At 43.6% G+C, this 18,617-nt stretch overlaps 1 protein-coding gene across 2 annotated transcripts in view; it reads right to left on the bottom strand.

Moving 5' to 3' along the window:
• LOC308291387 (sodium- and chloride-dependent creatine transporter 1-like) overlaps positions 1-18,201 on the bottom strand; it is a 66,662-nt gene extending 48,461 nt beyond the window's left edge. The window contains exon 1 of one of the 2 annotated variants that reach the window (XM_080733389.1): positions 17,958-18,201. In XM_080733389.1, the coding sequence (XP_080589515.1) occupies positions 17,958-18,186 (229 nt within the window). In that variant the 5' untranslated portion in view covers positions 18,187-18,201. The remainder of the gene's footprint in view (positions 1-17,957) is intronic. The other variant, XM_080733390.1, reaches the window with a different exon arrangement.
• Between the last annotated feature and the right edge of the window lie 416 nt (positions 18,202-18,617).

Below are 18,617 nucleotides of genomic sequence, written 5' to 3'. Positions count from 1 at the left end.
GCATGTTTGAATGAGTCTGGTTTGCGATTGGTACATTTTGCTTGTGGTCAGGCTTGCGATTGGTACATTCTGAATGTTGCCAGGTTTGCGATTGGTACGTTTTGAATGCAGTAAGTCTTGCAGTAAGGCTTGTCATTACATTGTATGTCAGAATCTTGTTCAAACCAAATGAAACCAACTGAAATAAATCAACCGACAACGTATAGACAGTTATTCTACACAGCAGATTTTGCTCCCAAAGAATGAGAGGTTGAAGATATCAATATACTGTAGGACTAAAGACAAGAGATAAGAACATCATAAACCCATTAATTATTAACACGTTTACATACTCCATATAATGGATAGCTTCCCTTGTGGAGTGTATAATGTATAGTGTACACACGCGAATCAGTGACTTCCGATCTCCAGATGCACCCTCACTCACTCACTGCATCCAACTAATCCAATTCAAAGCATTGGTGATGCACGACCTACAAGACAATACAAGGCTAATGCTCTCCAAGCATCCTAGACTCTTCTCCCTTCCATGGCTACCAAGGAACGTCACCTTATCCCCCCCTGATCAACGTCATCATTAACAGCCAATGAGGGACCAGCATTCCTGGTGATGCCAGTGGTGATGCCAGTGGTGAGCACACTTCATGGTGTGCCATGGGCCATACATGGCCTACTTGTGCAAAAGCCGCAAGTTGGCACCTCATTAGAGTGCAGTTCTAGTTACTTGCGCAAGCAGAGCACGCAAGTACAGTGATCGGCTGGGTAGGTAGGTAGGTAGGTAGGTAGGTAGGTATGTATGTATGTATATCGGTGTCTCCTCTTGTTGAAGACTGTAGCCCAATCAGGGACCAGCATCTCTGGCAACGTCACTATTAACAGGCAATGAGGGACCAGTATTCCTGGCGATGCCAGTGGTGATGTCATTTTTCATAATATATCAGCTTTCTTTGGAAGTGGTGATGCCAGTGGTGATCGGACCTAATGGCGCACTCTGCTTGCAAGTCGGCACCTCGACAGAGTGAATTTCTAGTTTACGCTACTATCACTTTTTTTTTCAGTTGTTCTAATAATCAACCAGTTATTTATCTAAAACAATTAGACTTTCTTTTTTATTACTTCATTATACCATTAACATACTCTTCGTGTAGCTTTAGTCTATACAAGCATCCCAGCTTTGTAGAAGCTGTCCTATCTCGTGCAGGGTGTCCCTGGGCTTTGAAACCAACAGCTGCCCCAGTTAAAAACACACATGGCTTTATGATAGCGTGGTGTTTATGACCTTTGGCTGGAAGGAGGAATTATCTCTCCGTCTCTGGACCGTCACACTGGAAGCTGCTCCGGACTCAAGGTCACCACCTCCCACCCCTACTTTGTCAAACCGGCGTCACTTGACTTGAGTTATGGTTTAATGAGCGCAAGTAACGATCAACTAAAAATATGACACTTTTTTACAAGAGCACTGGCATGGTTTATGCAATGCTTTTGACATTCTAAGTAGTAAGCTTGACATTCTAGGTCAGTGGTTCTCAACCTGGGGGTCGCCAAATTATTTTGGGGGGTCCCCAGATGATCAACTTAATGTGCAACATTGTTTTCTCACTCAACAGAAAGCGAGGAACGTGAGCATTTATATCTGCTATTTTCACAATAGATGCCTCAACTCTTAGTGCTCGTCAGGGTGGGGGGTCCCCAGTTAAAATATATGGTTGCGGCCTGAAAAGGTTGAGAAATACTGTTCTAGGTCATTGGTACCGACTGGCCCCCCAGGTTCCAAGGGGGTCCACAGTAGTAGTTAACGTGGAATCACAATAATTTTAACCACGTTGCGGGCATAGGAGAGAGCTTAAAAATATATGTGTAAACCTTAAATCCAATTGTTGCATCGCAGTCCCTTTTAATCCATTAAAACCAGGAAAGCATCTGAGTCATTTCAGATTTGACATACAGTACGTTTTTCAAAAGAACTCTACATAGTAGATCTACAAGCTCACAGTGAGTCATACTGTGTCCCGTTGCGCAAAATATATTTTTGAAAAATATCTAGAATGTTTGGAAAATGTTGAATACCGGTAATTTTCTGCTTTAGCTTTTTTCTCTTACATACATCTAGAACACATGTCAATTTGGGGGGTCCTTGACATGACAAAGTTTGAGATGCCACTGTTCTAGGTCAGTAATAAACGTGGGCATTCTAGGTCGGTTGTAAACATGGTCGCTGACAGATGCGTGCAGGCATTTTTGGAAAGTCTTCAGTCAGTTATTTAGGGCCGGTTGATTCTCTTGTCATTTTATTGTGGGGTTTTGATGTGCTGTTAAGATGCTACTGACACTGCAGGCTTAAATGTGAGGAACGGCACATTGTTTGGTTGCCGCGCGTTCCTTCTTTCCTTGCCAGCGGTGACTCACTTATTATTTACGTTCTGAGTCACTATTTATTTAAACTGCATTCTGAATGACTGCAGATCCACAATCCACTCTACTACATGAAAGGTAAACCTTCAGCCATTCATCCAGGGTCGTGATGAATGATGACAATAAAAATCAACACAATGGATCACAATCGTGTCTGAACACGGCATTTTCCAACCGAGGAATTGAAGTGGTATTTCACACTGAGGAGAATTTGTTTTAGATTAAGTTAAACGGATGACCTTTATCGAAGACAGGTTGTTGGCAGATGTGTGACGCAGTTCAACTTCAAACCCAAGACAGCTACAGTAGCTCATGTCTAAGTAACAGCTTAATTATAGTATGATCAAAAACCATTAGATACTTTAAATGGGCTAATTAAGAAAACCTGTTAAAGCAACCTGCTTTACAAACACCTGTTACAACACATCCTGTATACAAAATGAATCTGCGATTGGTTTAGGGGAAGATCTCATGAACAATGTATGTTTCAGTGGTGGAAAAAAGTACTCACATTCTTTACTTGGGTAAAAGTATCAATACTGCAAAGTAGAAATGCTCTGTTACAAGTAAAAGTCTGGAATTCAAAATTTACTTATGAAAGTACAAAAGTGTTGGTATCAAAATGTACCACAACAAGTAGAACTTTTACTTAATCAAAACATTTCAGTACTTTTTCCACCACCGCGTATAGTACTTGCAGGCCAGTCTATGACTATACCACAACGTCTTATTGATTACATCAGGGATTTCCAAATATGGGCATCACACACGCACGCACGCATACACACACGGCAACACACACACACACGGCAACACACACACACACACACACACACACACACACACACACACACACACACACACACACACACACACACACACACACACACACACACACACACACACACACACACACACACACACACACACACACACACACACACACACACACACACACACACACACACACACACACACACACACACACACACACACGGCAAGTTTGACTTGGATCGTCCCAGTGCTTCTCTAGATATGTGGGGAAACCCGGGGCAGATGCGCAGAGCTTCTCTGCATTTACAGATAGATTAAGCAGATATTTTCATCCAGTGTTTTATCCACAACAACAGAAGATGTTTTCATCCAGATTTCATCCACAACAAATAGTATCCAGCCTCCTTCAAAGAATGTTAGTTGGCAGTCAGACCAAAACTGTTGCTCTCTGCCTATAATCTACTTGGCACGGACAAGTCAAGTCAAGTCTGCTTTGTTTATATAAAGCACATTTCATACGATAGGCGTACTGTATGTGTGTTTGTTCAGTGTTTACACAGACTTCCATCCAGTTTATCCACAACATTACATTGAAAGACTGTTGGCAGCCACGCAATACAGTTCAAGTCAAGCCAGGTTTCTAAATAGCAACAAGACTCCTACTGTGTATCAAATATTAGAGCCATATGGCATAAAAGTCATTCTGTAAATATCCACGACAGCATCTTCGCTGATGGACTTGATTAGAAGACATTTAAGCGATGTATCCAGCGGTCCAAGCCAGAGAGACTATGAGAGAACGAGGAATGCAACCAACTGTGCAATTACTGTAAAAGTGTCCTCTGTCAAGGACATGCTGTTGGCAGACACGCTGTCGTCATTTTTGAAGAGAAAACCAAACAAAAGTACAGTATATCAAAGCCACACTAAGTGTCTTACGTAACAGTAACGACCAGTGGTGTAAAGTAACTAAGTACATTTACTTAAGTACTGTACCTAAGTACAATTTTGAGATATTTGTACTTTACATGGGTATTTCCGATAATTTTACTTCTACTCCACTACATCTCGGATCCAAATATTGTACTTTTTCTCCACACATTTATTTGAAAACTGTAGTTATTAGTTACTTTGTAGATATAAATTATACTATTATATAACATACATTAACCACTTTAGCCCTATTTTATACCTAGGCTGTTTGCAAATCGCCGATCTACAAGCTCGACGCGAAGCGTTGAGAGCTTGTAGATCTGCTATTTTCAAACATTTCGATACCTTAAAGTACATTTTGATGTCAACACTTTCATAGGCTACTTATACTCAAGCACAATTTGAATTCTGGACTTTACTTGCAGCAAAGTATTTCTATACTGCAGTATTGATATCAGTATTATCACATAGCCTTATTTATTCTCAAAAGAATATCCTAAAATAGCATTTGATTAACACTTCAATTGGATCAAGGCAAAAAAAAAAAAAGAGGAATTTCCCCGGTGAATCAGATGCTAATCCCATTGGGATTTCCCGACCATGTGAGGAGGGAGTTGAGCTGAAGACACAGGCTGGCCTTTGCCCAGCTGTGTTTTCTGTGAACTAAGAATGGGTGCTATGGGAAGTAAAAATCTCAATGTCTGCATGCCTTTTGGGGGTATACAACATATTATATTTCAATATTTACACATTCTCTCTGAAATGAGTGATTTTCAAAACCAGAACCACAATTTAGAGTAGACTCAAAACAGCCAAAAACATTTCCAGAGTATGCAAGTATTGCTCAGAAGTCAAGCCAGTAAAAACCACACTGCAGTGCATCGCCCTGTGCTTTTGAGTAAGTTAATACGTTAAACTACGACCAATACATACTGTACAGACGAGATGGCAATCATGATTCACAAGAACAGAGCCAATTAAAGTCTATAAGCATACATGCAATGTGGTTATGTCATATTTTGGCACTTACAGTAGTTTAGCTATACTCAAGTAAAGTACAAATACCTCAAAATAGTACCTAGGTACAGTACTTGAGTAAAAGTACTTAGTTGCTTGACACCACTGGTTCCATGTACTGTAACATGTAATTGCGACCGTAGGTCGCACTTACTACAGAAAGCTCCACCAGGTGTCCGTGCGTCAGTCAGTCAGTCCGTCCGTCACACGTCAGACGTCACACTTTTGCCCTGCTCATATCTCCGCAACCGTTGCCCCGATCCATGCCAGATTTTGCACACACACTCCTTACCTGCCAAACTACAACCTCCAAGGACCCCCGGAGTTCCAGGGACCCCCAGGTCCCTGGGGGACCCCCAGGTGTAAAAAAAATACCAAATGTGCAAAAATGACCAAATGACCACCCCCACGGGGCTGCTCACGGGGAATTCCCGGGGACCACCCACTCCTGCTACTCCAGAACGGATGCAAAAGTGGTGGCACCCCCAGTGGAGGACCCCCTCCACTGCAGCTCACATAAAATGCCCTAACTCGGCCTAGGAGCGTCCGGGAGAGCCGGGGCCGGTACCTATTCGTCCGCCAAGGCAACGCGGAGACCCCACCCCTCATTTCTCACATGGCCCTCTTCTAGCGAGACCTACGGTCGCTTATCTCCCGATTAGGGAGTCTTACTGGTGACTAGAGTATCGATAAAGCCATGGTCATTTCTTACACAATGACACTTGCTTGCAATATAATGCATGAACTATTAATTGCGACCGTAGGTCGCATTTACTATCAAACCCTGCACAAAGTGTAAGTCCGTCAGTCAGTCAGTCAGTCAGTCAGTCAGTCAGTCAGTCAGTCAGTCAGTCAGTCAGTCACACCTCACACGTCACACTCTTGCCCTGCTCATATCTCCGCAACCGTTGCCCCGATCCATGCCAAATTTTGCACACACACTCCTTACCTGCCAAACTACAATCTGGGGGGACCCCCAGATGTAAAAAATGACCAAATGTGCTAAACTGACCAAATGACCACCCCAACGGGGCTGCTCACGGGGAATTCCCGGGGACCACCGACTCCTGGTGCTCCAGAACGGATGCAAAAGTGGTGGCGCCCCCAGTGGAGGACCCCCTACACTGCAGCTCACATAAAATGCCGTAACTCCGGCTAGGAGCGACCGGGACAGCCGGGGCCGGTACCTATTCGTCCGCCTTGCCGGCGCGGAGACCCCACCCCTCATTTCTCACATGGCCCTCTTCTAGCGCCACCATGAGGCCGATTCTTGCAAAACACATTTTTGGACACTGCTCCTACAATTTTTGCCCTAAAATCACGCAAATCGGTACACAGTATGTCTACACTCATGTCATCAACATGGATCAGGAAGATTTTGGCAAAACACATTTTTGCCCTATTTGTGGAGATAAGTGACCTACGGTCGCTTATCTCCCGATTAGGGAGTCTTACTGGTAGATATAAATATACCGTGGGCACACTAACCCTTGGTCATGTCCAAGGCGCAGATGGCCAAGCCAGAAGTTAAACCACTAGGTAGGTATTCATAATTCAGAAAATAGCAAAACATCGTCCACACAGGCCATCAGTGGTGAGTGGTTACAAGAAAACATCTTAGCAGAAAGAAACCTCAAACTCGCACAGGGGAAGTTTATTTGTGGGATCATGTGATGTCACGACTCACGAGTGGAAGTGCTGCTGCTGCTTGACCAACAAATACTTCAATATGTGTTTAACGTGAACTTTGAGGAACCCCGGGAAGAGACCAGATGATAATGATGAGGCATCTCCAGCAGTTTTATCCTCCAATACAAATTTGAAATGATTAGATAAAAGATGAAAAGTGCCTTGTGGGTCAGTGAGTATGGCAAACTGATAACAGGTGCTCTTTGGGGAGTGGTTTAGTTACTGCACTTACAGGACAAAAATCCAAGTTCATTTCCGTGGTAGTGGGTATCAAAAAAGTGCAAAGATAAGCTGGTGAACTTGGAAAGAATCCAAGGCGACTGTTCAGTTCAAAGTAGAAACTTGTTTTATTTTTAATTCATAGCAAGGGAAATTTAAAAAACACAGGTGAAAAACACATTTCACCCTGAGGCCTTCATCAGGGTCCAATTTTGAAATGAACTTAATTTAAAGTTGAACAGTAGAGAGGCTTTTTACGATCTACCTTTACGAGACAATATTGTAACCTCCAGTTCAAACTCCACTCCGAAGGTCCAGAGTCGGCCCCAACTGGGATTTGAACCAAAGACCTTCCCCCTGTGAGGGTACCATGTCCAGTCAGTGTAGTGTAGTGTTACTGCTAACATATTCAGTGGGCCATCCATCTACCATGGCATTCAGGCCGATCATTCTATATATATCACTAAAGTTGCATTGATGGCTATAATTTCTGTTGATGGGAAAACTAGCCTGTGACCTTTTGCATTCAAAAAAGGGAGCAGTCTTCACGGGTCAGAGATTTTAAGGAAGGCTCTGAAATGGACCCGTTGTCCACACACTGCCCTCGTGGGCAACACGTGGCTGCATGGCTTTCAATGGGTCCGCACCGCAACAAATTGGATGAATTTTTTTTTTTTTCTTTTTTTTTTTTTTTCAGAAAACAAACTAAAGGACACCATGGTGCAACGCAGTATAACTAGACATTGTGCCATTATACGCCATGTTGCTCAACATTCAATTCTGATTGGTCAATCAATCAAGGCGTTCTTTATTCGTAGCAGTTCATACAAGCAATCTTCTTTGTTATCCATTCGTTCAGAGACACACAAACATTAGGTGTATCAATACATTAGAGCAGTGGTTTTCAACCTTTTTCATATCAAAGCCCATTATTTATTGGGCATTTTAGCCACAGACCACCATTTGATGAGATTTAGCCTCTCACATCCAAAACTTGTTTAGTTATAGTAGATATTTAGTAGATAAGATGTTGTCCACAATTCCATGCTGTAACGTATTGATGTTGATTTGAAGGACCCCCATAACTCTGAGTTACAGAATTGTAATGGTCCATTTGGAAACCCCCTCAAGGAACACTGAGACCACTAGATCTTACAATGATGTCGGATCGGTACTTGGTATCGACCGATAAGCAAGTTCTGGGTATCGGAATCTGTACTGGGAAGGGACGCGTGGTAACGGTACACCTCTACGTGCTTGGTCAGAGGAGATGATACCGTTATGAACTCAATAACACTTGTCAACCAGTAGGGGTCTTACCTCTCAAAAGAGTACATCTCATGATATTGTAATAACGTACAGATTTGTTAAAACCTCCTTTTTAGTCATTGAAATACGTGTCCAGATTTGTATCAACAGTTTAATAAACAGTGTGTCTCCTGCAGCGAGTCTCCCTGCACGGAGGAATGTGAGCCTTAAAAGTCAATCTGCTTCTCAATTTACCTCTCTCTCTCTTTCTCTCCCTCTCAGGATAAATGTGTGAACGTCTCTCTATCTCTCTCTTTCTCTCTCTCTGGAGTAATGCGTGACCAACAGTAAAAGCCCTCTCTCTCCCTCTCTCTGCCATTGTTTGTTTGATCTCTCATCCCTCCATTCATTGCTTTATCTCTCTCTCCATCTCTCTCCCTCTCCCTCTCTCTCAGAGGTAAAGTGTGTGAACAAGACCTTTACCTCGCACGCAGGTAACCTCATTCTCTCTCTCTCTCAATCTCTCTCTCTCTCAATCTCTCAGGTAAAGTGTGTGAACGAGACCTTTTAGAAAAGGACAAAAAGATTTCCTCTTTCATCACTCCTTTAATTTACCCCCCCATCCCCCTCTCTGCCGTCCTGTGAAGTAGACCTTTTCAGCTCTCTCTCTCCTTCTCGCTCTCTCTCTCTCCATCCCGTCCTTTAGTTCCTTTGACAGACTAATTAGCACTAACATTTTTCATGTAAGTTACTAATGACGAGGAAAAAGTTATTAATAAAGAGACGAAGAAAGAAAGAATCCCCGAGTTACGAAGCCGCTCACATGAACACAAACCTACTTCCGTGCACTATCTAGGACTGTCCTAGTTACATAAACAATGTGTTGCTATTTCAGGTTAATTAAACTGAGCAAATCAGAACATCAGTGAACCGACGACGATGCCCATGCAACGCACATCCCAAAGCTCCACGAAGGGTCATAAATAAAAGCTATCATCATCGTGGCAGAAGGGCTGAGAGGGCGAGAAAGCTTGTGACGATTGGTCAGCTGCCATATCTGCCCTAGGGGGGTTATACGGCAGCTGATGAAATTACAATCATATGAAACATTACGCCGTGGTCCTGACCTGACCCGTAACCTTTAACAGCTATCCGTGGTTCTCAAAGTCGGGTCCAAGTCGGCATGAAACCCCAGGCTGATTTTGCCGTTTGTTTTTCCAGTTTGGGTTAAAAAAAACTACAGTCAGTGGTTTTCCCAGCAAACTGCCCTGACACACACACACACACACACACACACAAACACACACTACAGTGTTGTGTTCCCCGCAGGAGGTGAATTAAGAGGTGTTGTTGTAGGGGCACAGAGAGAGGTGGCTGATGGGTAAGATGGCGTGGTCCTGCTGGGAGACGGAGACACGGAGACACTGAGACTGCTTGTCTTCCCTACGGGAGGAGACGCTGTCTCCTCCTCCACGTCCATCACTCTGTCGCCACGGTTACCATGCAGCGCTTCTTTCCCAGCAGCAGGTTACCGCGTGTGTGTGTGTGTGTGTGTGTGTGTGTGTGTGTGTGTGTGTGTGTGTGTGTGTGTGTGTGTGTGTGTCTGACTCCCAGCATGCCTTTCTACAAACACTTTGCGGACGAGTTGTTTTATTGCGATGACCTTCTCGCTAGAGAGGCGATTCTCAAACGTTTTAATGTCAAGGACGGCCGGTTTGACATTCATTACGGCCACACAGGCCCCCGTTTGATAACCAGTCTTTCTGTTTTATATAACTCCAAGAGTGTGAAAATGTAACCAAATGGACCCGTAAAGAGTTCATTTGGTTCCATGTGTACACTCTCGAAGTTAGACCCTCAAGGACCCCTGGGGAACCACTGTACTAGAGCCCCACACACATACACACACACACACACAAGAATCCTAAGAGTTAATTAAACTCAAGTCAGACTATATAATAAACAGTAAGAATTATCAATGTAACCAGAGATGCTACACAGTAACGCTCATGCTAACGTACATTATATAATAAGGATAATATGGCTAAACAACACTGACCTTGCGCCATGACCATAACCTTTGACCAACTTGAAACATGAAAATCAAAAGCGTGGGTTATTGCCTCAGCCCCAACTCATCTGCCAAGTTTCATACAAATCGGATTAAACGTGTCTGAGTTTTATCACAGCGCCAGACAAACAGACATATGCTGGTGATTAAAACTCTCCCACTCTGCTGAGTAACGCAGAGTAATTAAAGCTGAAATCCGTAATGTCCTGCTGGGGGCTCTGAAGCAATTTCTACTGCAGAAGAGCTAATACAGAAAGCCTGTTTGGGCAATAGGGTGAATTGCGCTTTGACCTTCATGCAGTACCACTCGACTACCAGTAGTGGTCCTACTCCACCCCACAGGATATGAATTGTCTCAATAGAAGAAGAGCAGGGAGTCCAAATACAACCATTTAGTTTTGCTATGTTGTATTAGCATAAGCTACCATTTCAGACTGGACAAAATAACATTTTATTCATGGTTTGCAGTTTTAATGCAGCTTTATTGGCATCAGTCTCTGTTTCCTTCACTCAAAGAGAGTTCCTTACACTTACAGAACATGTATATTCAATCCTCAAGCATAGAATTATGGAAATATCCTATACAACAATAACAAAATATTCTACATTTTGGGTCTGAGATGCTACATCTCATCAAATAGTGGTCCGTAGCTCAAATGCCGAATAAATAACAGACCTTGACATGAAAAGGGTTGAAAAGCACTGAAATATTGCATCCAAAGAATAACAATAATTGTTCTGTCTGTTCTGCTATCAGACAGAGTGACTCAGTCAACCTCACAACAAGGCTGTTTTATCACCAGCGACATTACTGCAGGTTACATGCAGTGTCTGAGAGGGTGAGAAAGCTTGTGACGATTGGTCAGCTGCCATATCTGCCCTAGGGGGGTTATACGGCAGCTGATGAAATTACAATCATATGAAACATTACGCCGTGGTCCTGACCTGACCCGTAACCTTTAACAGCTATCTGTGGTTCTCAAAGTCGGGTCCAAGTCGGCATGAAACCCCAGGCTGATTTTGCCGTTTGTTTTTCCAGTTTGGGTTAAAAAAAAAAAAAACTACAGGCAGTGGTTTTCCCAGTAAACTGCCCTGACACACACACACACACACACACACACACACAAACACACACTACAGTGTTGTGTTCCCCGCAGGAGGTGAATTAAGAGGTGTTGTTGTAGGGGCACAGAGAGAGGTGGCTGATGGGTAAGATGGCGTGGTCCTGCTGGGAGACGGAGACACGGAGACACTGAGACTGCTTGTCTTCCCTACGGGAGGAGACGCTGTCTCCTCCTGCCCGTCCATCACTCTGTCGCCACGGTTACCATGCAGCGCTTCTTTCCCAGCAGCAGGTTACCGCGTGTGTGTGTGTGTGTGTGTGTGTGTGTGTGTGTGTGTGTGTGTGTGTGTGTGTGTGTGTGTGTGTGTGTGTGTGTGTGTGTGTGTGTGTGTGTGTGTGTGTGTGTGTGTGTGTGTGTGTGTCTGACTCCCAGCATGCCTTTCTACAAACACTTTGCGGACGAGTTGTTTTATTGCGATGACCTTCTCGCTAGAGAGGCGATTCTCAAACGTTTTAATGTCAAGGACGGCCGGTTTGACATTCATTACGGCCACACAGGCCCCCGTTTGATAACCAGTCTTTCTGTTTTATATAACTCCAAGAGTGTGAAAATGTAACCAAATGGACCCGTAAAGAGTTCATTTGGTTCCATGTGTACACTCTCGAAGTTAGACCCTCAAGGACCCCTGGGGAACCACTGTACTAGAGCCCCACACACATACACACACACACACACAAGAATCCTAAGAGTTAATTAAACTCAAGTCAGACTATATAATAAACAGTAAGAATTATCAATGTAACCAGAGATGCTACACAGTAACGCTCATGCTAACGTACATTATATAATAAGGATAATATGGCTAAACAACACTGACCTTGCGCCATGACCATAACCTTTGACCAACTTGAAACATGAAAATCAAAAGCGTGGGTTATTGCCTCAGCCCCAACTCATCTGCCAAGTTTCATACAAATCGGATTAAACGTGTCTGAGTTTTATCACAGCGCCAGACAAACAGACATATGCTGGTGATTAAAACTCTCCCACTCTGCTGAGTAACGCAGAGTAATTAAAGCTGAAATCCGTAATGTCCTGCTGGGGGCTCTGAAGCAATTTCTACTGCAGAAGAGCTAATACAGAAAGCCTGTTTGGGCAATAGGGTGAATTGCGCTTTGACCTTCATGCAGTACCACTCGACTACCAGTAGTGGTCCTACTCCACCCCACAGGATATGAATTGTCTCAATAGAAGAAGAGCAGGGAGTCCAAATACAACCATTTAGTTTTGCTATGTTGTATTAGCATAAGCTACCATTTCAGACTGGACAAAATAACATTTTATTCATGGTTTGCAGTTTTAATGCAGCTTTATTGGCATCAGTCTCTGTTTCCTTCACTCAAAGAGAGTTCCTTACACTTACAGAACATGTATATTCAATCCTCAAGCATAGAATTATGGAAATATCCTATACAACAATAACAAAATATTCTACATTTTGGGTCTGAGATGCTACATCTCATCAAATAGTGGTCCGTAGCTCAAATGCCGAATAAATAACAGACCTTGACATGAAAAGGGTTGAAAAGCACTGAAATATTGCATCCAAAGAATAACAATAATTGTTCTGTCTGTTCTGCTATCAGACAGAGTGACTCAGTCAACCTCACAACAAGGCTGTTTTATCACCAGCGACATTACTGCAGGTTACATGCAGTCCTCCTCAAACAGCTCTGATTCACCACTTCACCCACAGTATTTCTGTCTCTGCAGTCTGCGCCGTGACGGAGGCAAACCAACCAAACAGAGGCGTCAATTGGGTATGGCAAGGTATGGCAGCTGCCATACCTTGGCTACAGGGGAATAAAACAAAATGTACTTCTTAAAATAAATTCATCATGCCTGCTGTTGCTAAGTCATGGTAACATGACTGGTGTCTTGCACGCGCGTGAAGGCGCTCGTGCAAGACACCAGTCATGTTGCCATACCTTAGCTTTTGCTGAACTGACGCCACTGCAACCAAAGCGGAATTCGTATCTCAGCCAGTGAAGGACAGAATGTTTTCTAATAGGACAGAGTGTTACGGGTCAGAACGTATCGCTCCTCTTCCGTCTTCGGCCTTGGTTTGGTATAGGTCGACATGTATAATCAACAGCTATACTGTACAATACAGTAACAGGCACGTAGACATCAAAAGGGAGCCTGTCCTTTTAGCCATCTTTAAAAAGTGCCCTCTCTAGACCATGAATGCACTTATTACTCTGGTGAAAGAAATGCAAATGCCCTCTTTCCATGCCATACCTGAAGGCAGCATTCAAGAGTATTGCCTTGTCCAAACTCTCCTGGAACCCAAGGCTTTGTGTGCTTGTAGATCTGCTATTTTCACTAGTTTTGTGCGACAGTCTTGTATGATGATCAGGGCTTTACCTTACAAAAAAACGTCCAACTTTGAAACTTGGAGATACGAGGTTTCTGTCCGACAGTGACGATATGTTGTTGCTTTCTGTGAAGCACATTGACTTTTTTTTGCATGAAGTGTGCTATATACTGTACATCCTATACAAGGACCACTAGTGGTCCATATGGCATAATTACAGTCCCTGGGCAAATGTTTCTAGAATGGTGGTTCCGAAGCTTTTTAGCCTCGAGACCCAAAAGAGAAATTAAGACAAGCTCTGCTGTTTTCATTACAGTTTGGGTCCCAGGGAAAATGCCTAATTTCTCTTTTGGGTTTTTTGAGCTAAAAGGTTTGCACGATGCGGCTGAATTCAAACATTTCAGCTGCGCACTCATTCTCAATCGAACATAACAGTACTGTTGGCTGGTTGTAGCAGGGATTGAACTTGCTCTGTCACAGTACAGATGCTCTAACCAGCGTGCGTTTCACACGTTTTAAAATATTAAATATTAACCACAGCAACACAGAGTCAGCACAATGCCACACGACACGAATATAATGGAATTCAGCAGCAGTGAATCATAGAGGAGAATTACATAACATTACAGCGGATCTCTCTCTCTCTCTCACTATCTCTCTCACGCGCGCACACACACTGCACCATTAGCAACACGTCATCAGTCATTCGCGTGGATGACTGACCATGTTCATCAGAACATGTACTGTATGTACACAAACAAAGAGCGGCATACAGGCAGGCAAGACGGACAGACAGACAGAGAGACAGACAGACAGGACAGTACGGCGAAAGACAGGAAAGGACAGGACACCCGCAGCGCCAATGACATCAATGACAAAACGCAGTGACGTCACCCAACACACCGACGCAACGCTATTGGACGGAGTCAAAGCGTCATAGCGTACACGCTAATGACGACAACCAATTGGGTTGGTCGGTTCCAAACACGGGCATTGTGATGCAGCGCGAGAGAGAGGGGGAGAGAGAGAGAGAGAGAGGGAAAGATAGAGAGATGGAGCGAGAGGAGAGGAGAGGAGAGGAGAGGAATGGGACAGAGCAAAACAGAGAGAGAGAGAGCCCTCTGGCAGTTATATCAGCTACAATAGTGTTTGTTTATGATTCAACATGGAATATTATTTTCTAATATCATTCATCACATAATTATCACACCGGAGCTCTGCTTATCAATTAAAAAGGAAGGTGGGAGGTGGTATTATCAATTAAAGGTGACGTGGTTTTATCAGTTAACAATTTAGACTAGATGGGAATAACCAGAGCATGCATGAACTCTAGGTGGGTCTATCAATGAAAGGACAATCTACGCCAATGTCAAGTCGTATACAATGTACGCCCGATGACAAAAGAATGAGATCCCCTCCCACCCATTATATATGATCTCCATACGTCAGAGCAATGGGGATTTGAGGAGGTGGGCCGTTTAACTCACTGGATGCTGACGACGCAGGCACTCTTCAAACTCTTTGATCTATCTGTGTGCCGTTGATGCGTCTGATAGGGTTTTATATTAAATCGTAGCTTACTGTCTGGGGCAGCCGGGTCTGAAGAGAAACACTCCCATTCCCACAATGCAACTGGAGATAACGTGATCAGTAAATCCGGTTTTCCAATGTTATGAGATTCACAAAAGTGGATTTATCCTCATAATCTAACTCCAGATCACGTTCATGTTTAAAACGCGCCCTTCTCTACCATGGCAATTTGAGATTAAATCATTGTTTAATCAACAACATCCAACTTAAGGGTGAATACGATTCAAAAAGGGGGAAAGAAATGTGTTTATCTGTGACTGCCCAATGTTTTAGAATCCAGAACTTAGCAGCATCACGGCAGTATAATCTAGTAAGGGTAGTGTACCCTTAGTGACCATAATAATAACAACAGTATGAAAGACAATAACAAGAAAAGGACATTAGCTACTGGGAGCTCATAGTGTTGCACGTTGTATCAGTCCAGTCTATACCGGTAAATGCCAGATCGTTAAACTTGGTTCGCGCGCATCTCGTCTTGGGCTGAAAATAGCAGCTGTGGCACCTTGTGAGCTTGTAGATCAGCTGTTTTCGGTGCGACAAACATTGGGCCCACGACTAAGTATAATACTGTAAATCTGGTGTTAAGTGTCATTTTACCTACAGCTGCCTGTGTCACGTGTCACAGGACGGACGGACGGACACTCACAGACAGATGTCTCGGGTTTATTTCCGGTCTTAGAACCAAAGGGTCACTACTTAGGCGTGAAGTGAACCCCCAAACCCTACCTCTCTCCACCCCACCACAGGCAAGCTTCTATTAGTGGCAGTGTGACCCCCACCCAGCCCCAAATCAAGACCAAAAGGTGTCGTTTTAACCGGTCATTCTTCTGGATTCTCGCTAATTCATAAGTGGTCTTTGACTTAACGTATAGCTCGTATTCACCAGACCATTAAACTTTAAAATAGGCCTTCATTATTATCGATTACTGGCTAAACCACTTAAACCCCCAGCATCCTTGTTGTGGCGTAAAGCTTTTTGCAGGGAAATAGCAGATCGAGAAGAGCTTGTAGATCTGCTATTTCCAAGTGAAAGCTTTTAAGTGGTAAAAAAAATAAAAAAAATTACAGTATCACAAGTTAAATGACACATTAATGTACATCCATCGTCAATAAATATATGAATGGATACATGTGCTGGACAGTGAAGATACCGATTATAATGTACAATCTATCTCGGTTACAAGAGGTATCTTTAAAGCTACAATCTGTACGTTTTACGTCCTTTCCTGACCAGAGACAAGAGTTCATTATAACCGTCACCCGGTCTCCTCCTTGGCATGAGAGTTCTGGCAGCTATACCCCCCAAAATAATTTGGGGACCCCCCTGAGGGTCCCGACTCCCAACCCACAGGTTGCGAACCGCTGGTATACAGTAGGTGTCCTATACCTGACACCAGGGCCAAAATGTCTCAATGGAAGAGGAGACAACTTCCAACCAATGCACATTCACTAGTAGTTATATCATATTAGCATGCTCTACCAAACAGACATACAAACAAACATACTTTACCATACATCATAGGCCTACTCTATTGTGTACTTGTTTTGTATTGACACCGTCCTATTCAGATCATATGTAGTAGACATGCATTGTCATACTCTATAGTCTACTGGTTACTATACATATCGGTTCAGTTTGATTCATTAAAAATAGGTTCCGGAGTGTGGCTTTAAAACAGGCACCTGTCATAGTGTACTGTACTGTACTGTATCCCACAGCAGTAGCCTTGTCCATGTGCAGAGAAAGAACACGTGGTAGTTTTAGCCATAATTAAATTAAAATATATAAGAGTTAAGTCCATAAGCTGTGACTGGTGGTGCATGTGTGAGATAACGGGATCACGGCGGGAGGCTTTGTCTTTATGCCATAAAGCATTGGTTATCTATCAAAGTTCAGACCAGGGGTCCTTGAGGGAGTTCCAGGGGGTCCCAACCTAGGAACCAAATGGACCCTTATGGGTCTGTAACTCAGAGAGTGTACATATGGAACCAAATGGACCCTAACCGGTCCATTTGGTTCCATTTGTACACTCTGAGTTAAATTAACATTGCTTTAACAATGTAAATTGGGGTCTCAGAGATAGAAATGCCATTAAATGGGGGTCCGTCCGTAGCCTAAAATGTATGTCAAACTGGGGGTCCTTGAAATTAAAATGGTTGGGAATCACATTCATTGATAGAGCCATAAAATCTCGTATGGGGGTCCCTGGCATATCTTTTCAAATGGGGGTCCGCGGGTTAATAAGTGTCCTTGACATGAAAAATTGTGAGCACTGCCATAGAGCAGTGGTTCTCAAAGTGGATTCCAGGGACTCTGTGGGTTCCTTTAGGCTTTAGGGGGTACTAAAATGGACCCATACAATGTAACTCTGACAGTGTACAAATGGAACCAAATGAACTCTAACGGGTCCATTTGGTTCCATTTGTACACTGTCAGTTAAGGGGAGACCTTGAAATATAAAAGTTTGAGAAACACTGCCATAGAGGCATTATAATAAGGGGGGTGCGTTCGTTTTGTCCTCCCGTCCCGTCCAATGGCCCTTATCCTTCCTTGTATCCTTACCTCCGCCGTTCTTGTAGCACAGGTAGGGGAAGCGCCACACGTTGCCCAGGCCCACGGCGAAGCCCACGCAGGACATGATGAAGTCCATCTGCCGGGTCCACGTCTCTCTCTCCTGGTAGCCACCGACGACGCTCCCCGCCGCCGCCTCGGCGCCCTTCTCCAGGCACGGCATGGCGGCCCCTGCAGGGTGCAGGGCGCCGCCGCCGCCGGCATCGGCCGTGACCGGCATCAAGCTGCCGTTGTGGGCCGGGTTGGCCTGGCCGTTGGGGATCAAGTGGCCCCGCTTCTCCTCCGCCAGCACGGAGCAGCAGCTGTCACTGAAAGACTGATGCTTCTCCATTTGTTTATTTGTTTATGAACTTTACTCCTTTTTCTTCACACTTCTGTACTTTAAGTGTTTAAAGTTCTCGTTTATTTAGTTGTTGTCTCAGTCTGAGTTTTTATTATCAGTCTGTTTTCTTTATTATTTGGTCCCCTGCTGCAATAATGTCTCTCTCTTTAAAAAGTCAAAAATGTGCTGATTTCTTTCCTTCCTTTATTCTCTAAAGGGAGGATTTGATTTAAAGTCAGTCTCAATTTACAAAATAAAAATCTCGTATCGGCCTAATGATATTTTTTTTAATCAGAAAAATGTTTTCGAAATTTCAAAAAACAAATCAG

Source organism: Nannobrachium achirus, assembly GCF_963921795.1.
Source record: "Nannobrachium achirus genome assembly, chromosome: 9".
NCBI classification, from domain to species: domain Eukaryota; kingdom Metazoa; phylum Chordata; class Actinopteri; order Myctophiformes; family Myctophidae; genus Nannobrachium; species Nannobrachium achirus.
The sequence above is the reverse complement of the archived record's forward strand: the minus strand, read 5'-3'. Positions and strand labels throughout refer to the sequence as shown.